Source organism: Bufo gargarizans, chromosome 5 (genome assembly GCF_014858855.1).
Source record: "Bufo gargarizans isolate SCDJY-AF-19 chromosome 5, ASM1485885v1, whole genome shotgun sequence".
In the NCBI taxonomy this organism is placed as follows: domain Eukaryota; kingdom Metazoa; phylum Chordata; class Amphibia; order Anura; family Bufonidae; genus Bufo; species Bufo gargarizans.
This window is the reverse complement of record NC_058084.1, coordinates 344028943-344050217: the sequence shown is the minus strand read 5'-3', so window position 1 is coordinate 344050217 and position 21275 is coordinate 344028943. Positions and strand designations below refer to the sequence as shown.

At 42.0% G+C, this 21275-nt stretch overlaps 1 protein-coding gene across 8 annotated transcripts in view; it reads right to left on the bottom strand.

Moving 5' to 3' along the window:
- Positions 1 to 21275, bottom strand: part of ANKRD28 (ankyrin repeat domain 28) — a 146596-nt gene that overhangs the window by 46161 nt on the left and 79160 nt on the right. For 6 of the 8 annotated variants that reach the window (XM_044294927.1, XM_044294921.1, XM_044294923.1 and 3 more), the window contains exons 4-10: positions 19444 to 19514; positions 16227 to 16427; positions 14649 to 14736; positions 9212 to 9354; positions 8646 to 8858; positions 716 to 794; positions 566 to 616 (exon numbers count right to left, since the gene is read on the bottom strand). In XM_044294927.1, coding sequence (XP_044150862.1) covers positions 566 to 616; positions 716 to 794; positions 8646 to 8858; positions 9212 to 9354; positions 14649 to 14736; positions 16227 to 16427; positions 19444 to 19514 — 846 coding nt within the window. The remainder of the gene's footprint in view (positions 1 to 565; positions 617 to 715; positions 795 to 8645; positions 8859 to 9211; positions 9355 to 14648; positions 14737 to 16226; positions 16428 to 19443; positions 19515 to 21275) is intronic. The other 2 variants (XM_044294924.1, XM_044294926.1) reach the window with 1 other exon arrangement.

The following is a 21275-nucleotide window of genomic DNA, read 5'->3' as shown; positions in this document are numbered from 1 at the left end:
GAGATACTGCCGGCATGCAACCATCTCTCTGCTGCAAATGGCACAGGGCATTGAATGTAACTTGTGACCCTCATACTGAGTCTAGCAGAATGAGGTAGAGATACCACCGCTGGCCAAGAATATCTACATGTATTTTCTGTCTGCATGGAAAAAACACATTTAGTTCTGTTTTATGTGGAGGGCACGTCTTATTTTTTGAGCACTGGCTATTAAAAATGGGAAAACTGCTATATGAAATGACTGACTAATTCTTTACTTTCCAGTTTTATACACAGTTTAGCCACTGGTGGGTCCATCTGCCTATAGAGAGATGACGCTGCCAAGGATTCACCATAATGCACATCTGAGAGTGGCAGGAGAGGAAAAGATGATCTGATGGATCCTCAGTGTACTGTCAGATTTTATATATATATATAAATATTTTGGATAATTTAAACTATTTCCACAACTCTCAATGGAAAAAAAAAAAAAGCAGTAGTGGTACTATGCAAAGGCACGTAACAATCGCATAAAAGTAGACAAACGCAACAAGGGGGATCTTAGGAGCTGAGGGCATACTGCTTACATGCTGTTGTCAACGATAAAACAGTATTCAGAACGCTGGCCATAGCGTTAACTGCAAGAAAGCCAGAATTTTATCAATGCATTTTATGTCTAAACAGAGGAATTGGACGTGTGTATCAGAGGAAAAAAATAAAAAATAAAAAACAACTACCATTTTGGATTATTGTCTGTGACCTGGAAAAGCGGCCATGAATAGCAGTCATGTGTAGAGGCGTCTTCCCATCTTTACTCTGAAAGACAAAAACATTAACAAGACTCTGTAGAGGTCACATAAAATAAACTGCTGGGGTACAAGCCAAACATTCACAGTCGTCTCCATAGTATCATCCTGTCAGACCATTTCTTCCCTCTACACTGCAGCAATATACCCTTATAGATCCTACAGACATATCTCTGCATTGCTCCAAAGTTAGAATTAAAAACATTTAACTAATCTCCATATATGTTTTAAAATGAGGATACATTGGTATCTTTTCCATTATGTGGTTTGTATTTTTGAAATCTGGTGTATTGCTTGATTATGCAAAGAGAAAGACCTCTTTGAAATGAAGGAGTAAATTAAGGTGGAAGAGCAGATGTAGTCCTACCGATGTAGACTTTGCACATTATTTATTTTCTTTAGTCTTCAGGGCTCCATTGGGACTCCTGCTTAAGGCCTCATTCACATGACCGTTGTTTGGGTCCACATCCAAGCCGCATTTTTTACGGCTTGGATGTGGACCCATTTGCTTCAATAGGGCCGTAGCCCTGCAAAAAAATAAATAAATAAATAAAAATAAAACATGTCCTATTCTTGTCCATTATGCAGACAAGAATAGGCATTTCTAATATGGGCAGCCTGTTTCCATTCCACAAATTGCAGAACGCACACGGGTGGCATCCGTAATTTGCGGACTGCAAAACATGGCGTGGTCGTCTGCATGTAGCCTAAAGATGTTGTGCAAGTTATCTAAAACCTCAGGCAGTCACCTTAAAATGTTCTAAAATAACGAAAGAAGCCATACTTCCTACTATTTTTCCCAGGCCACTTCCCAGCCATGGATGAGGTCATGTTCCCGGCTGCAGCAGTACAAGGGATATGACTGCTGAAGCCAGCGTTTGGCTTCAGAGGTGACCTTTGTGTTCTGTGACCAGTGTTTTTAATAGGCTTTCTGTCCAGACTGACAGATGGTCACAAATATTACGCCCTCATCTTATTTATGGCTTCCAATTCTAACAGAAGCCACAACACTACCAAGTTCATTGTATGACAAATAACAAAAGCACTTATCGGTATGACGTTGTTTTGGTGGAAAGAATAGTACCGCATGCAACAGAGGCTCGAAATGCTCCGATGAAAATGTGAAAGGAACCCAACTTAAAGCAACTCTTGGTTAAATATTTAAAGTGTAACTGTCATTTTTTGTTTTTGTAATCTGTAGGGGAAGGGATACTGACCATTTTTGTAATATACTTTAATTACAGAAATCGCACATTTCTATTAGAAAAATAGCATTAAAGGGGCCCATTTTGAGCCTTAGCAACGCTCCTCTGTCTTCTGTTTACATAACAGTCAGTGTTGAGGAAGTCTCCACTGTCATGTAAACAAAGGACAGAGGACCATTGCTAAGGCTCAAAATGGGCCACTTTAAAGCTATTTTTCTAATAGAAATGTATGATTTCAGTAATGAAAGTATATTACAAAAATGGTCAGTATTACTGCCACAATACATTGCAAAAAAATAATAAATAGAATGAGAGTTACACTTTAAAAAAAACAAAAACGAATCACATTGAGGAACGAGCAGAACACTTACCCGATGCCCTCTATTTCAATATTTTAGCTGCATATTCGCTGTTTTCCTGGCTCTTTTGGATTCTAAGATACTGTACCTGCACAGCTTCTCAAACTACCTGATGCATTAGTATTCAAGACACTTCCTGCTTGACCGGTCCTGCTCTTGGATGCTGCTCATGTGAGCAGTACCGGCCAATCTCAGGGCAGCAGAAAGAGTCTTGGATTACAAAATGCACTGTGTAGTACGCCTCCATCGTGGGGGATAGAAGAGGAGCCCGGGAATTCGTGGATGTGCAGCTGAAAAGATAAAATGGCAGGCACCATGTTCTGTTCATTACCCAGTTTATGTGAATTTTTTTTTTATTTTTTTTTTAAATTGGAGGGTTGCTTTGAAAGAGCAATTCTGAAGCAGACAACAGCATCAAAATACTTTGGGGGTCATTTATAAAAACAGAAATAAGAATATATTAGGTGTATTTCTGGCACAGATTGGTGTGCAAAAGGTACTTTGCGCCACAATCTCTGACTTTTTCCTGCTCATGCCAGGTCTAAAGAGGGGGCGTGACATAGCCGGCCAGTCTCACTTAACATTTTCTACGCTTGTTTTCGGTGTAGAAAATGGTCTAAATGTAAGACAGCAAGGAAGCCGTCTTACATTTAGAAGCAGCAGTGGATCCACCGAAGTTATGTAGAGGCCTGCGCCTCTTCATAACTTTACCGACCCGCCACCACCGCAGGGCCTCATCAAGACCGGCGTCTAAAATGCCAGCCTTAATAAATGTGCCCCTTTGTTTTTACAAAATTCGGCAACTGATATATATATATATATATATATATATATATATATATATATATATATATATATATAATAGCCTGATTTACAATCAATTCAGAAAAATAACTCTGCTTTATAAGGCTACTTTCACACTGGCATTTTGACTTTCCGTTTGTGAGAACCGTTCAGGACTCTCACAAGCGGTCCAAAACAGATCAGTCTTGCCCTAATGCATTCTGAATGGAAAAGGATCCGCTCAGAATGCATCAGTTTGCCTCCGTTCCGTCTCCATTCCGCTTTGGAGACAGACACCAAAACGCTGACTGCAGCGTTTTAGTGTCCGTCTAATGAAACTGTCCTGGCACACAATGTAAGTCAATGGGGACGGATCAGTTTTCTCTGACACAATCTGGCACAGATCCATCTCCCATTGACTTTCAATGGAGTTCACGACGGATCCGTCTTGGCTATGTTACAGATAATACAAACGGATCCGTTCATGATGGATGCATGCGGTTGCATTATTGTAACTGATCCGTTTTTGCAGATCCATGACGGATCCACCCAAAACGTGAGTGTAAAAGTAGCCTAACACTAATCCTCCTTTAGACGTTATTTTTGTGCTGATCAAACGTTAAACTTTTAGATTCGTTTTCCAAGAGAGAAAATGTGCTCCGTGAAGGATTGCTTAGATGTAGAACAGTTCTTTTGATGTCGAATGAAGAGAGAACCTTGTAAGCGTTTTCAGTATATCAAGGAAGCTTGTTCAACCATAATAAATGTGCTGTATGTTTAATAGTCTCCAAATGCACACTCAAGACGGTCAGCCATGCAAGATGTCAGGAAACTAGGTCAGCTTTGGCTTCATTTGTTTTCTCTGAAAGCACTTAAGATTGAAACCTGTGCTAACAGCCAATTATCTGACAGTCCATTCACTTGTAGACTCAGATGTCCACTACCTCAATGCAATGTCTACATACCACAGGATTCATACATATAAGCAAACTATTGCATTCAAAATGAGGAAAAGTAAAAAAAAAGTATTGCTCCAGCTGAGGTCTACTAGCTCTATAGGGCAGCACAGCATATTAAACACCAAATGCCCGGAAGATACAATGGTTAATAAATCCATAACAAGTTTATAGAAAGACACTCTAAAGCTGCAAACACGCCTAATTGTATCACCATCTACTATACACAACGGCATAAATCTGTTTACAATTTCCGTTAAAGAAGGAGTTAAAGAGGAGTAACACTATACTTTAAATTAAAGGGATTGTGCAGACTGTATATATTGATTACCTATTCTCAGGATAGGTCATCATCAGATGGGCGGGATCGGCACCCTCGCCGATCAGTTGTTTGAAGAGGAGGCGGTGCTCTAGGCGAGCGGAGCTTCCTCTTCGTTACACTACATGTCGTCTTCCCTGTAGCTGCGGCGTAGTGTAAAGTACTCACTCCATTCAAGTGAACAGAGCAAGAGCTTGCAATTACACTCGCTTCCGAGACGAAAGGCAGTGTGATGAAGAGGAAGTACTACTCTCAGGGAGCGCTGTCTCCTTTTCAGAGAATAGGTCATCCATATAAAACCCCTTTAATTGCCCTGTAGGACAACCTTTGTTTATATGCTTATTAAATCAATTGAAAATCATAAAAGGTCCCCTGCTTGGAATCTTCAATGGGTGCCCTGTAATACTACAGCAGTGACCAATTCCCTGAAGGAAGCTCCAAAGCTAAAACTCCATTTTATAATACTTTACAACATACAAAGATAGATTGCTAACTACATGTAGAGGTCAAGCTGAGGGGCAACCTCAAAAGGTTTGTGTACCAGTGTGTATATGATTTCTAGTGAAAAGTACATATCGGGTCGCAATTCTTAAAGGTCAAAAGGGTAAAGTAAAAGGATTATCCAGGAAACAATATTGATGACCTATCCACAGGATAGGCCATCAATTTCACATCGGTGAGGGGGCGAGTCTCTGTGTCCTGCCAATCAGCTTTTTCAGGAAGCTGCAGCATTCACTGGAGCTCTGGTGAGTGCAGTGGCCTTCTGGGCACTTACCAAGCACAGAGCGGAGCTGCAACTAGGCCATGTGACTGATGTATCGTGATGTCCCACGGTCTATGAAGAGGCTGCAAGCTCACAGAGCACCGGCCTCTTCTAACAGCTGACTGGCAGAGGTCCTGGGTATCGGACCCCCGCCATTCTAACACTGATGAACTATCCTGAGGATAGGTCATTAATATTAATTTCCGGATAACCCCTTTAAAGCAGAGGGGAGAACAAGTACAAACACGAAGAAGCCATGCTAGTGGTGCAATCAGAAATTAAAGGAGGTTTTCTGGAAGTAGAATATTGATGGTCTGCCCTCAGGATAGGTCATCTATATCAGATTGGTCCACCACCCCCCCAGCCAATCACCTGTCTCAAGAGGTCACAGTGCCTGAGCACTCCAGTATCTTTCTAGGCTAGTGATGTAATGCTCATCGAACACATGGTCTATGCGCAGCTCAGTTCCAGTCAATGGGCTTGGGCTAAAAATACCAAACACAGGGCTATACTTTGTATGCTGTGAGGAGGCTGTAGTGCTCACCAGAGTGCTGCGGCTCTTAAAGGGAACCTGTCATCAACTTTATGCTGACCTCACTCAATAATAATAAATTGGTGACAGAAATGCTGATGTCAGCGGTGTGTCACTCATGAGCTAAAAGTAAGTGGTTGCTGAGAACCAGAATCATCATTGCAGCCCAGGCCTTGAAAAGAGTCAAATCTACCTGAGAAGAGTCCTGGTTATTCATAATCTCCTTCTCTCCTGCTGATGACTGGCAGTTCTCTCCTAGAGAGAAAGGGAGAAAACTAGGTAGAAGACGGTCAGTCATCAGCAGGAATTCATGAATAACCAGGACTCTTCTCAGGTAGCCGGACTCTTTTCCAGGCCCAGTCTGCAATGATTGTGATGCTGGTTCTCGGCAACCACTTACTTGTAACTTATAAATGACAGACCGCTAAAAAATCAACTCACCTGTCTCTACTTTATTCTGTCGTTAGTATGGGCAGCATAAAATTGATGACAGGTTCCCTTTAAAACAGCTGATGGGTGGCAGTGCTGGGTAAAGGATCCCTATCGATCAGATATTGATAACCTTAGGCTTCTTCTCGACAAAGACCTCTAGGGGTCGAAATGTTGCATTTTTAGTGTTAAGACATGTCATAAACAATGGGTGCTGTCATCCCCCTTTTTTTTGTTATCCTGAGGATAGGTCATCAATATTCTTCTCCTAGAAAACCTCTAACTATGACCATGATCAAATTTATGGGAACGCTGGTGAATTTGGAAAAGGAACATGTGTAAAAAAAAAAAAAAAAAAAAAAAAAATAGCAGCAGTTTCTTCAATGGCTGTACGTCAGGACTTTCTCAGTGCGAATACCAAACACTGTCACCACAGACGTGCCGTAAACCTTGCTCTACTAACTTAACCCTGTCTTTTATCCTTGTATTATTTATCCTGAGGATAGGTCATCAATATTCTGACGTGCCTGTCAGACTCCAGTTAAAAAAATAAATAAAATAAATCTGATCACTACCGAAAGTTGAGGAGGACTACTAAATAATACAAGGATAAAAGACAGGGTTAAGTTAGTAGAGCAAGGTTTACGGCACGTCTGTGGTGACAGTGTTTGGTATTCGCACTGAGAAAGTCCTGACGTACAGCCAGGACCATAAATATTGGGACATCCACACAATTCTAACATTTTGGGCTCTATACACCACCACAATGGATTTGAAATGAAACAAACAAGATGTGCTTTAACTGTAGACTGTTGGCTTTAAGGGCGTTTACATCCAAATCAGGTGAACGGTGTAGGAATTACAACAGTTTGCATATGTGCCTCCCACTTGTTAGCCGACCAACAGTAATGGGAAATAATAATAATCAAATTTTCACTTCTTAATACTTTGTTGCAAATCCTTTGCAGTCAATTACAGCCTGAAGTCTGGAACGCATAGACATCACCAGATGCTGGGTTTCATCCCTGGTGATGGTCTGCCAGGCCTCTACTGCAACGGTCTTCAGTTCCTGCTTGTTTTCGAGGCATTTTCCCTTCAGTTTTGTCTTCAGCAAGTGACATGCATGCTCAATCGGATTCAGGTCAGGTGATTGACTTAGCCATTGCATAACATTCTTTCCCTTAAAAAAACTCTTTGGTTGCTTTTGCGGTATGCTTTGGGTCATTGTCCATCTGCACTGTGAAGCGCTGTCCAATGAGTTCTGAAGCATTTGGATAAATATGAGCAGATAATATTGCCTGAAACACTTCACAGAATTCATCCTGCTGCTTTTGTCAGCAGTCACATCATCAATAAATACAAGAGAACCAGTTCCATTGGCAGCCATACATGCCCACGCCATGACACTACCACCACCATTCTTCACTGATGAGGTGGTATGCTTAGGATCATGAGCAGTTCCTTTCCTTCTCCATACTCTTCTCTTCCCATCACTCTGGTACAAGTTGATCTTGGTCTCATCTGTCCATAAAATGTTTTTTAAGGCTTTTTTAAATGTCGTTTGGCAAACTAATCTGGCCTTCCTGTTTTTGAGGCTCACCAATGGTTTACATCTTGTGGTGAACTCTCTGTATTCACTCTGGTGAAGTCTTCTCTTGATTGTTGACTTTGACACACATACACCTACCTCCTGGAGAGTGTTCTTGATCTGGCCAACTGTTGTGAAGGGTGTTTTCTTCACCAGGGAAAGAATTCTTCGGTCATCCACCACAGTTGTTTCCCCGTGATCTTCCGGATCTTTTGGTGTTGCTGAGCTCACCGGTGCGTTCCTTCTTTTTAAGAATGTTCCAAACAGTTGTTTTGGCCATGCCTAATGTTTTTGCCATCTCTCTGATGGGTTTGTTTAGTTTTTTTTCAGCCTAATGATGGCTTGCTTCACTGATAGGGACAGCTCTTTGGATCTCATCTTGAGAGTTGACAGCAATAGATTCCAAATGCAAATAGCACACTTGAAATGAACTCTGGACCATTTATCTGCTCATTGTAATTGGGATAATGAGGGAATAACACACACCTGGCCATGGAACAGCTGAAAAGCCAATTGTCCTATTACTTTTGGCCCCTTAACAAGTGGGAGGTGTTGTAATTCCTACACCGTTCACCTGATTTGTATGTAAATACCCTCAAATTAAAGCTGACAGTCTGCAGTTAAAGCACATCTTGTTCATTTCTTTTTATATCCATTGTGGTGGTGTATAGAGACAAAAATGTTAGAATTGTATGGATGTCCTAATATTTATGGAGCTGACTGTATATGCCTTTATTGTTTGTAGATGTCAAAGAACTTTTGACTACGCTTTTCAATCCAACTGTATCCAATACACAAAAAGAGCTGTTGTAAGTATTATTGTCAGGACAACAAACATGCCTTGCACAGTTCTGTCTCTAGAAATCCAACAAGCCTATTGTCTAACAAAAGGAAAAGTGCATAAAATGGGAACTTAATGTTTCTTACCTTAATATTCACATCGGCACCATTGCAAACCAAGAGTTCCAAGCATAGAGCTCCATGTGTTGATGCAGCAGCAAAATGTAAAGGAGTAAACCCGCGCTCATTTACTTGGTTTACGTTAGCACCACAATCTAGAAGCTCATTCACCACTACATCTTGTCCATTGTAGCAGGCCACGTGAAGTGGCGTGTTACCATAAGCATTCGACTCATTCATCTATGTAAGGGGAGAAAAAGAAGAAAGGGGTGTAAAGCATCTAGTACCATTTTTTAACAATCATCTACAAAACAGAAAAGTTAAAAAAAAAAAAAGTGCGCCACACTGCCAGCTAGGCGTCACCTAGCGGAATCCAAGAACATTACAGATACACAGGTTTATAGTTTAGGTTTTTGTGATCTTCTTATACTTATTATATTGGGTGTATTCGTAATTTTTCTATAAAAGCCGCAAAAGGCAAAAAAAAAAAAAAAAAAAAAATGCATATTACTGAACAAGTCCAAACCAAATGAAGGATGTAAGACCTCGAGGCAGGGAAATACAAGAAGGAAGTACACATTGCTGAAACTTACATCCACTCCTAGGTCTAACAAATACTTGACTACACTGATCATCCCACTGGAAGCTGCAGCGTGCAGAGGGGTGTAAGATTTCTTGTCTTTGCACATAACTTCTGCTCCATGAGTCACAAGTAATTTGACAACTTCAATGTGACCTAGAAGAAAAAACAGGCAAGTTTATGGATTCAATGAGCTTAAAGGGGTTCTCCGGCCCCTATTTGAAAATTGCTCATCTTCATTACCTGTGGAGGAAAGGTTATTACACCAATACTTGCCCTCCACAGCGCAGCCCCTCCTATGATTCTCTCCACGGTCACGTGACCGCTCCTGAAGCATTTTCAAGAATTCAGGTCCAGCGCCGTCTTCTTTTCCTGCCTGAGGCGGGAGACGGAACGTCATCACTGAAGTCACCGCCTCCTGCCGGCCTTCTTCAGTCCCGTCACTTGCACACTACTGCACATGCGTCGGGACCGCCGGCCGTCTTCTGAGTGTACAGGCTTTTATGTGAAGCCTGTACTGACTCATGTACAGCGCAATGTAAGTGCTGTACATGAGTGACAGCATAGCGATCAGCCACAGAGGCGGATTGCTATGCTGTGGAGGTCATTGGGGGAGCTGTGAATGGCACATGGGTGCGTGGGCACTGTGGATGTCATTAGGGGCACTATTGATGGCACATGGGCACTGTGTATGGCACAAGAGGCACTTTTGGGGCAGTGTGGATGGCACTATTAGGGTGTTGCACTGTGGATGGCACTGTTATGCTACTTTCACACTGCTGTTTCTGGGCTCTCACAAGCGGCCCAAAACGGACCAGTTTAGCCCCAATGCATTCTGAATGGATAAGGATTCGTTCAGAATGCATCAGTTTGTCTCCGTTCAGCCTCCATTCCGCTCTGGAGGCGGACACCAAAACGCTGCTTGCAAGTCAATGGGGACGGATCCGTTTTCACTGACACAATATGGTGCAATTGAAAACGGATCCGCCTCCCGTTGACTTTCAATGTAAGTCAAAACGGATCCGTTTGCATTATGAACAAAAACATTTTTTATGAACGGATACAATAGTTTGCCTTATAGGTGTGGATCCGTCTGTGCAGATACCAGACGGATCCGCACCTAACGCACGTTAGGGGGGGGGGGGGGGGGCTCTGTGGATGTCACTGTTATGAGTGCACTGGATGTCACTGTTATGGGGGTGCTCTAGATGTTATGGGGACACTGTGGATGTAACTGTTACGGCAGCTCAGTAAGAGATAGGGATTACGAAAACTACTGTGATCGGCCCAGGAATCCATGTCTCAGTCCATGTGTCAGCCACAATTTCCAGGCCAACCTCGGCTCCCCTGACCAGATAAGAGACTGGTCGTATCATACATTACTGTCATATCGTTAGTTCGGTCAGGAGAGTGCAGTCGGCCTGGGGGATGTGGCGACACATAGACCGTGTTTCCCAGGCTGATCATGGTCTTATCTCACGTGTATCACACATGTTGGCCCAAGATAAACCCTTCAGCAGTCAGGACCAGAAAAGATAAAATTAGGCCTCATGCACAGGACCGTATCCGTTCTGCTTTCTCCAAGTAGCAGATCTGCTAAATAAGTATACTGCCTGTGTGAGAAGTGTGTTTTTTTCCCAGAGCCATTGAATTCTATGGGTTTTAGATCTGCATTATGAGGACTAGAATAAGACATGTTCTATCTTTTGCTGTACTGATATATGGATGAGGAAAAAGCACCTTGATGAGGTCCATGTGTTTTCCACATCCGTATACCAGTTCTGCACAAAAAAAAAAAAAAAAAAAAAACTAACATGTCCTATTCTGATCCTCATAATGCAGACCTGAAGTCCAGAGAAATCAATGGAACTGCAAAAATTTTTTTAATAAAATGCGGGTCGCACACGGACAGTAATCCTTATTTAGCGGATAAATGGATACGGTCGTGTGCATAAGGGTTTAGGCTACTTCCACACTGCTGTCACTGGGTCTGCCTGTGAGATCCGTTTCAAGGCTCTCACAAGCGGCCCAAAACGGATCAGTTCAGCCCCAATGCATTCTGAATGGATAAGGATCCGTTCAGAATGCATCAGTTTGGCTCCGTTCCGCTCTGGAGGCGGACACCAAAACGCTACTTGCAGCGTTTTGGTGTCCGCCTGGCGATGCGGAGCCAAACGGATCCGTCCTGACTTACAATGTAAGTCAATGGGGACGGATCAGTTTACATTGACAATATTGGTGCAATAGTAAACGGATCCGTCCCCCATTGACTTTCAATGTAAGTCAGGATGGATCCGTTTGACTTAGACTTAGACTTTTTTTTGACAGAGTTAATGCAGCCGGATCCGTACTGAACGGATACCAACGTTTGCATTATAGGTCCGGATCAGTCTGTGCAGATACCAGACAGATCCGCACCTAAACGCAGGTGTGAAAGTAGCCTTAGATAGACAGCTCAGCAGGCTACATCATACAAAATGGAATTAGATACACAGCTCAGCAGGCTGCATCATGCAAAATGGGATTAGATACACAGCTCAGCAGGCTGCATCATGCAAAATGGGATTAGATACATAGCTCAGCAGGCTGTATCATAGAAGATGGGATTAGATACATACTTCAGCATGAAGTATCGCACACATACATGTTAGGATTAGATACAGATGTGTTTGGATGTGCTTGCCGATTCCAGCTGTTTATTACACTCTATAGAAGGTGAGGGAAGAGCCTGTGGACGGTCAGTGATGGGATTTAGACTCTGGGTGAGAAGCAGATTCATGTCTGGGTGTAGAAAGATAGACACAGGAGTTATAGATGGCAGACAGAGCAGAGTGGGGGCGTGGCCAGCCTGTGACTCATCACTGTGCAGTGCAGCCAGGCTTGTGTATCAATAAAGTTATGTATTCAACCAAACAAGAAGGGGAGAAAGTAAACAGATCTGCAAGAATAATGTGATGTCTTCATGAAAAACAGGTATTGGGGGCATATGTATGCATGATGAGGGGTGTTAGGAGCATAGAAAAAGAAGTTTGAATTTGGGACCGGACAACCTCTTTAATAAATGTGCAATTTAAAGGGAACCTGTCATCAGGATTTTGGGTATAGAGCTGAGGACATGGGTTGCTAGATGGCCGCTAGCACATCCGCAATACCCAGTCCCCATAGCTCTGTGTGCCCATTTGGTGTAAAAAAAAAAAAAAAAAGAAAAAAAGGATTTAATACATATGAAAATAACCTGAGATGAGTCCTGTCCCTGATTCATCTCAAGAACAGGAACTGTGTGTGGCTACTTTCACATCTGAATTTTCCTTTCTGGTTTTGAGATCCAGCAGTTTTGTCCCCATTCATTGTCAATGGGGACAAAACTGAACAGACTGGAATGAAGTGCACCAGAATACATTCCGTTTTGTTGTGTTCCCATGCAAGCAGCGTTTTTGTGTGCAGCACAGGATACTGATCAAGATGGCATAAAACACAATGAAAGTCAATGTAAGTCAATGGTGCAGGTTTTTTTGGACATGAAAAAAAAAATGGATCCAGTGCCATTGACTTACAATGGTTTTGGTGCCGGATCCATCTTGTTCATTTTGGAGATAACACAACCGGATCCGTTCTGCACGGATGCAGACGGTTGTATTATTGACGGGATGCGTTTTTGCTGATCCCCTGCTGAATCCAGCAAAAATGCAGATGTGAAAGTAACCCAAGACAATGGGGCAGATTTATTATTGAAAATTATCCCGTTTTTTATTTATTTTTTGGTGCGTTTTGCATTTAAAAAAAAGTAGTGTACATGCTTTGCACCACATTTAGCAAGTGATTTAGGCCTCTTTCACACGGGTGTCCTGGATTTGCTCCGGATGCTTCGCATGTGCATTGCGGGGAAACCCGCGCAAGTGCACACACAATTTCAGTCAGTTTTGATTGCGTTGTTCAGTTTTTATCGCGCGGGTGCAATGCGTTTTGCACGCGCGTGATAAAAAACTGAATGTGGTACCCAGACCTGAACTTCTTCACTGAAGTTCGGGTTTGGTGTTGTGTAGACGGTATTATTTTCCCTTATAACATGGTCCAAACTATTTTTTGTCACCTTGTCACCCCCAAAAAATAGGACTGTTCTATAAAATGCGGAATGCACGCTGCTTTTTTGGCGTTTTATTTTTTCCGCATGGTATCGAGTATCGCAATACTTTTTTTATGGTATCGAAACAGAATCCAAATTTTGGTATCAAGACTGTGATTTGTATTTTTAGATGTAAAATGAAACACTTAGTAACTCTGAAGCAGTGTTTTTAAATTGGAGTTCTATGGGACCCATCAACTTTACACACAGTGGTCAAATGCCAGACGTCCTTGCCTGGCATCTGGATATTATGTTCTGTAAAGTATACAACACCATGACACTGGCTGGTGCAGTCGGGACTGAGGTTTTTTTTTTTTGTCTGTTTTTTGTCTGGTCTAAGGGTCTAAGGCCTGATTGTGGGCGGTCGTACAGGTCTGGATAATTTAGGGCTCTGGTGTCTGAATTTCTTTAGGGGGAAACCAGGTCTAAGACAACGTCTTGTTATACTCCCTCACATATACTAAGCTAACAGAGTTGGGTTCCCGTGATCACCCTGCCCCTAATACAGCAACAGTTTCTGGATGTGTCAAGCTCTTTTGTCAGGAGGACAAGAAGGTGCTTGAGAATACAGTGGATGCCCTTTTTGGTCACAAATGGCATTGTGATGACTTTCACCATAATTCCAGTAGCAGACTGCTAATCATTGGGGGATCCAAAGTTGTTCAAAGTTTCAATAAAACACTGAACAATTTGACAAAAGAATGAAAGTATTGGGAAACTTTAAAGAAGAACTCCCACAAAAATCTTTACTCTGACACATTAGAAAGGTAGATAATGTAAATTGTAGTCAAGGTAATCTTCTTACCAGTGACTATTTGAGAGTTATAACCTCCCTTATGACCCTCAGCTGTGTCACGTGACCAACATTCTGATCTCCTCCTGACTCGGGACAGGAAGTCAGTTACATCTCTATTCATTCCTATGAGACAGACATTGAGGCTCCCATAGGAATACATAGAGAAACTGGCTTCCTGTCCACACATAAGAAGCTGTGTTATTTGGAAAGTCAGAGTGTTTGTCACATGACACAGCTGAGGATGAGAAGGGAGGTTATAACTCTCAAATATAAATCACTGGTAATAAAATTATCTTCACTACAGTTTACATCATGTACCTTTCAAACAAGTCAGAGAATAAACATTTTTGTAGAAGTGCTTCTTTAACTCAGTTCATAGACTCCAAAGCATTGAAGTTTTTCATATCCCACAATTTCAAACCTCTTATTTTACCAGCATTTCCCTATGGTATACAGAAAATATTGGCGAGTCCTACTTCTTTAACTGAAATAAACTGTAATCAGTCAATTATTCAGCATGAAAAAACGTACCCATATATGCCGCCCAATGTATCGCTCGCCTGTCTTTTTTGTCAAATGCATTGATGTTGGCACCTCGTGATAAAAGTAAACTGACCATCTGCAACATGAAGAAATCTTAAGTTGGTCAAACATTATGGCAGTAAGTCAAGATGAGATTTATCAGATGTTTTAGCAATTTATTAAATAGTCTAAGAGCACAAGATATGAATTAGGAAATAGGACTACAACAAATCATCTATAGACTGCTAGTGTTCCGTGCATATTATAAAGTAGACAAAAGTTAACACAAACTAGATGTGATAACAGATGGCTAACAGAATACCTATTATACAATTTTGTCCTATAAAAAGGTACACTAAATAAAGACATTAAATACTCAAATTGTCACTGTACTTCAGAAAAATGTTTTATTTGTCATAGTGACATATCAAAGGTTTTGATGGGCGAGGGTCTGATCACACAGATCTCCTTGCTTCAGGAGATGGACTGAAGACTTTGTATTAAGCTCCTGCAGCGAGGAGAGGGCTCACTCTGTGAGCACTTCCTTCTAGCGATCCGTGGGGGTAAAGCTAGGGACGGGATGATTGACAAATGGGAGCTAGGTCACAGGACTAGAAAGGACTGGAAAATGCGCCATGTCACAAAGATGGGGTTGCTAGCATTTCATCCCTTTGTGGGATATCCATATTGAAAGGGGAGGTCTCAAAGAGACACAGTTTTAAATGTTCACAACATTTATGTGTATGTGGCCATACACATAAAAGTGGACTGTACCCACCAGTTCCAGCGGGACCACCCAGCATCTAATGTGTATGTGGAAATCCCAACTCCGCCCTTAAAGTCTATGGGTCTGTGAAAATCACAGACACAACACGGAACATATCTGTGTTGCGTCCGTTTTTAACCGACCACTGATAGGAGATGCTTTTTAAAATAATTTTCAGCTGAGTAGTGTCCATGGGATATGGATCACACGGACCAAACATTTATCCTTGAAGATGGATCTAACACGGACAGTTTTTTCACGGACATAAACGGACATGGAAAGGTTAACGAGGCCTAAATAGTTATTGATTATACTTGAATGGAAGCGAATTTGAAGAATACAGGCAAAACTTAATCCAAACTTTAGGAAGGAGCACATACATAAGAGGGAAGAATGAAACCTAAATCTCTTAATGCATAAATACTTTATCGAACTCTAAGGAAATGTAGGCTTAAAATATCATTACCAAAGCACGCAGGGCAGAATGTGAATTCAGAAAAGAGGCACAAAAGCATAATTCTTGAATTCAGTTCAGTGCCACGGGGAACTTGCCACTTATAACAAGCCTATGCGACAAGAAGGGCTGAACTCAATAGACCGAGTACATTCAAGCAGTGCTTCTAAAATTGAACAGCATTTTCTCTGGAGAAGATTGCTGTGCCTGAATAGGATTGCTGCCTAGAGGTATCAGCCTCCCAGCAGCCGAGCTAAATAATTGCTCAAGGACTAAGTGCTAAAGCATTACCACGAAGCACAACGCACAATGATTGCAGGTTATACGGGAATACTGATGATAAACCGCACAGGCTTCGCTATCGTACCTCCACATGACCGCTGAAGGCTGCATGGTGCAGCGCTGTTCTCCCCGCCCGGTCTGACACATTAACATTGCTGAGAAGAGGCACCAGTGCTTCTGCACACGTCACAGCTTTGTTTGCTGCAGCTATATGCAAAGGGGTCTGCCAGTTTTTGTCACGAGCGTTGACATCAGCTGAATGTTTTAACAGCACCTTAACAGCATCCTGGGGAAAGAAATGAGAGTGTGAAACATGCTAGGAAACAATTATAAGGGACATACTGTATGGGACCACAAGGGGACATGGTCCCCTCGTGGCTGGCCCCCCATACAGTATAGGGTCCCCTCGTGGCTGGCCCCCAATACAATATATACTGTATGGGGGGCAGCCACAAGGGGACATACTGTATGGGGGGCAGCCACAAGGGGACAGCATACTGTATGGGGGGCAGCCACAAGGGGACAGCATACTGTATGGGGGGCAGCCACCAGGGGACAGCATACTGTATGGGGGGCAGCCACCTTTCTGATTAACTTATCAACTGTTTTTGGGAGGGAGACAAGAAGAAACAGCAATACCCGCCACTGAATTTTTACATTATAAATTTTGCAGCGTTCACTTTCCAGCAGGAATAACATGATATCTTTATTCTCTGGGTCAGTACGATTACGAGAGATTATTTATATTTTTATATAAAAAAATAAATTATAAATACATATGCATAATATATATATATATATATATATATATATATACATACATATATACATATACACACACACACACAGTACAGACCAAAAGTTTGGACACCTTCTCATTCAAAGAGTTTTCTGTATTTTCATGACTATGAAAATTGTAGATTCACACTGAAGGCATCAAAACTATGAAATAACATATGTGGAATTATATACATAACAAAAAAGTGTGAAACAACTGAAAATATGTCATATTCTAGGTTCTTCAAAGTAGCCACCTTTTGCTTTGATTACTGCTTTGCACACTCTTGGCATTCTCTTGATGAGCTTCAAGAGGTAGTCACCTGAAATGGTCTTCCAACAGTCTTGAAGGAGTTCCCAGAGATGCTTAGCACTTGTTGGCCCTTTTGCCTTCACTCTGCGGTCCAGCTCACCCCAAACCATCTCGATTGGGTTCAGGTCCGGTGACTGTGGAGGCCAGGTCATCTGGCGCAGCACCCCATCACTCTCCTTCATGGTCAAATATCCCTTACACAGCCTGGAGGTGTGTTTGGGGTCATTGTCCTGTTGAAAAATAAATGATGGTCCAACTAAACGCAAACCGGATGGAATAGCATGCCGCTGCAAGATGCTGTGGTAGCCATGCTGGTTCAGTATGCCTTCAATTTTGAATAAATCCCCAACAGTGTCACCAGCAAAGCACCCCCACACCATCACACCTCCTCCGCCATGCTTCACGGTGGGAACCAAGCATGTAGAGTCCATCCGTTCACCTTTTCTGCGTTGCACAAAGACACGGTGGTTGGAACCAAAGATCTCAAATTTGGACTCGTCAGACCAAAGCACAGATAGCAGATATTCTACCATGAAGGCCTGATTCACACAGTCTCCTCTTAACAGTTGTTCTAGAGATGTGTCTGCTGCTAGAACTCTGTGTGGCATTGACCTGGTCTCTAATCTGAGCTGCTGTTAACCTGCGATTTCTGAGGCTGGTGAGACTCGGATGAACTTATCCTCCGCAGCAGAGGCGACTCTTGGTCTTCCTTTCCTGGGGCGGTCCGCATGTGAGCCAGTTTCTTTGTAGCGCTTGATGGTTTTTGTGACTGCACTTGGGGACACTTTCAAAGTTTTCCCAATTTTTCGGACTGACCTTCATTTCCTAAAGTAATGATGGCCACTCGTTTTTCTTTACTTAGCTGCTTTTTTCTTGCCATAATACAAATTCTAACAGTCTATTCAGTAGGACTATCAGCTGTGTATCCACCTGACTTCTCCACAACGCAACTGATGGTCCCAACCCCATTTATAAGGCAAGAAATCCCACTTATTAAACCTGACAGGGCACACCTGTGAAGTGAAAACCATTTCAGGTGACTACCTCTTGAAGCTCATCAAGAGAATGCCAAGAGTGTGCAAAGCAATAATCAAAGTAAAAAGGTGGCTACTTTGAAGAACCTAGAATATTACATATTTTCAGTTGTTTCACACTTTTTTGTTATGTATATAATTCCACATGTGTTAATTTATAGTTTTGAAGCCTTCAGTCTGAATCTACAATTTTCAGTCATGAAAATAAAGAAAACTCTTTGAATGAGAAGGTGTGTCCAAACTTTTGGTCATTATATATATATATATATATATATATATATATATATATATATATATATATATATAAATAATCTATATTAAATTTTTCAAAGGAGCTGTGAAAAATGAAAGGTGGAATCTGATTGGTTGCTAGGGGCAACTAAGCAAGTTCTACTTTAAACCAGTTTGATACTACTTTTGTGCAGTAAAACACTTTTTTTTTTTTAAAGGGTCACCGCAGAGGGCGAGGGTTGAGCTCAGTGATCACATTTCCTGTCAAGAGGGACCAGGAAGTAGAGACCGTATTTTATTTGAGCCATATTTCTGCAAAGGCCTGGAACCCTGGGATACAAAATTATATATAAAAATGCAGAAATTTGATACTGAAGAGATTTTTCTACATGAAATTGAATTGTGTGTAAAACATAAAACCTATAATCTCATCAAAATGTTTTTAACCACGAGTTCTTTGTTTAAGACTAAGGCCACTTTCACACTGGCGTTTTGGCTTTCCGTTTGTGAGATGCGTTCAGGGCTCTCACAAGCGGTCCAAAACGGATCAGTTTTGCCCTAATGCATTCTGAATGGAAAAGGATCAGCGTTTTTGCAGTTCCATGACGGATCCACCCAAAACGCGAGTGTGAAAGTAGCCCAATATAAAATATCCCTTATTTACTGTATGGCGTTAGGTTATGCCTCTTTTTTATTTAACATTTGCAATCTCTGGATTTTTTTTCTTCTATACATTTGCAAAGAATCTTCAAGTAGTAAGACCTCACACAGAGAATACCGATTTATTTTTGGCCCTTCCAGCTTCGGGAAATGACTCACTATAAGACAGGCGAGGTTCGTCGCTACAGAGTCTCAAAACATGAGCTACCATTACACAAAGATTCTACGTCAATGATAAATACACAAAGCTATCTCCAGAGATTTGTACTGAATATTCGGGGACTTGCCTCACTACAGGGTGCAACAGCTCTGTGCAGAGGAGTCAACCATTTGCTGTCTTTGGCATTTACTCGGGCTCCTGTAAAACAGATGCACAAATAAGGTTTATGAACAATGAAGTAAAAGGTTACAGAAACAAAGCCAATTGTTACAAAGAGGCATAAAGCAAATTTTCCGGGAGTACAATACCCATGACCTAAGACAGGTCATCAATATTAGATTCGTGTGGGTCCAACTCCTAAATCCCCGACAATCAGCTGTTTGAAGAGGCCACGACACTCCGGTAGCACAGCGCCATACATTGCATAGTGGCAATGCTTGGTATTGCAGCCCAGGCCCAACAAACTGAATGGGACTGAGCTGTGTCTTGGCCACGTGACCAATGAGCAGGACGTTACTCGCCTAGGAAATTGTTATTTTAGTCCCAGAAAACCCCTTTAACATAATCGTTTAAACAAACAAGAACTACAAATTATATTAAAAACGTTAAAGTATATGGGGGGAGATTTATCATTCCCTGTGCGCCAGAAAAGTTGCAGGTGAAACTTTAACTGCGACTGTTTTAAAAACGTATCTTCATGTACACCAGTCTTTTGGTGTAAATGAAGCCAGAAATTTATGGCAGCTCTGAGCGGTCGTAGATTTCTGGTTAAGTGCACGGACTGCAGGAGAATGCTCCTAATTTACGATGAGGCGCACGTGTGCGGGTGATACCAAGACAGGTGCAAAAAGCACAGTCTTAATAAATATACTGCCATATGCTATGAGTGGGCGCTGTATGGGGTTGGCACTGTATTGGTCTTTGCGGCAATGGGGGAGCTTTATCAAGATTGGCGCTTTCTGCATCCGTCTTGATATCCCCTGTTCTGCCGCAAGATTCACCTAATTTATGACAAGGCGTACGCCTTGTCATAAATTAGGCGCATTCTCCTGCAGTCCGTGTGCCTAACCAGAAATCTACCACAGCTCAGAGCTGCCACAGATATCTGGCTTCATTTACGCTAGAAAACTGGCGTACATGAAGATAAATTTGTTGTGGCGGTTGGCCATGCCGCCTTTTAGAAAAGTGGCGAGGATTGCGAAAAGTGGCAGATGAGACAATTTTTTTAAAGTCGAGGTGTGACTTTAACGCCACTTCTCAGGCGCACAGGGAATGGTAATTCTCCCCCTTAGCGTTTAGGAAAGGTCGCTTTCACAGAAAGGTAACAGCGCAAAAACTGTACGCGAAAGCGGGGTCTCAATGTTCTGCAGCATTCCGGAATTTCATCTGCATAAAAAGTGACTTGAAAAGGAGGCAACATAATGACTCACTGTTCATAGCAAAGACTGCAAGAACATGTAACCACAGCAACAGGCCAAATCAGAAAAAATAAGGTAGTGAGAAGAGCAAATCAGGAAGTCTGTGACAACCTTCCGCCAGTTACCTCGCACAAACGCGTCTGACTCGCCAACATTTCCTTTCTCACCATAAGTCCAGTTACGGTTTTCTTAATGACCAGGAACGTAACTAAACTCTATAAGAGCAAAGTACTGTATGTGTATGTTGTTTTATTGGGGAATGGTCGCCAATACATCACAGAGAACAGCGGCAGCAGCTACGCGTGGTCACACTCTGGGGAGATTGCCATCGCACTCTTCCTTTGGTATTGCAACGTGACTAAACTTATCAAATACACAAAAGTCATCTTACCAATGTCATAACTAAAATATAGCATCTTGTAGCATCTAGTTCTATTTGTTTCCGGAAAAGCTGGGTGACAACCATTCTGACCACTATTACAACTCCCACAAAAGTGGTCACTACACTGGTCATCTCCTTAGGCCTTATTTCTGCCAATAG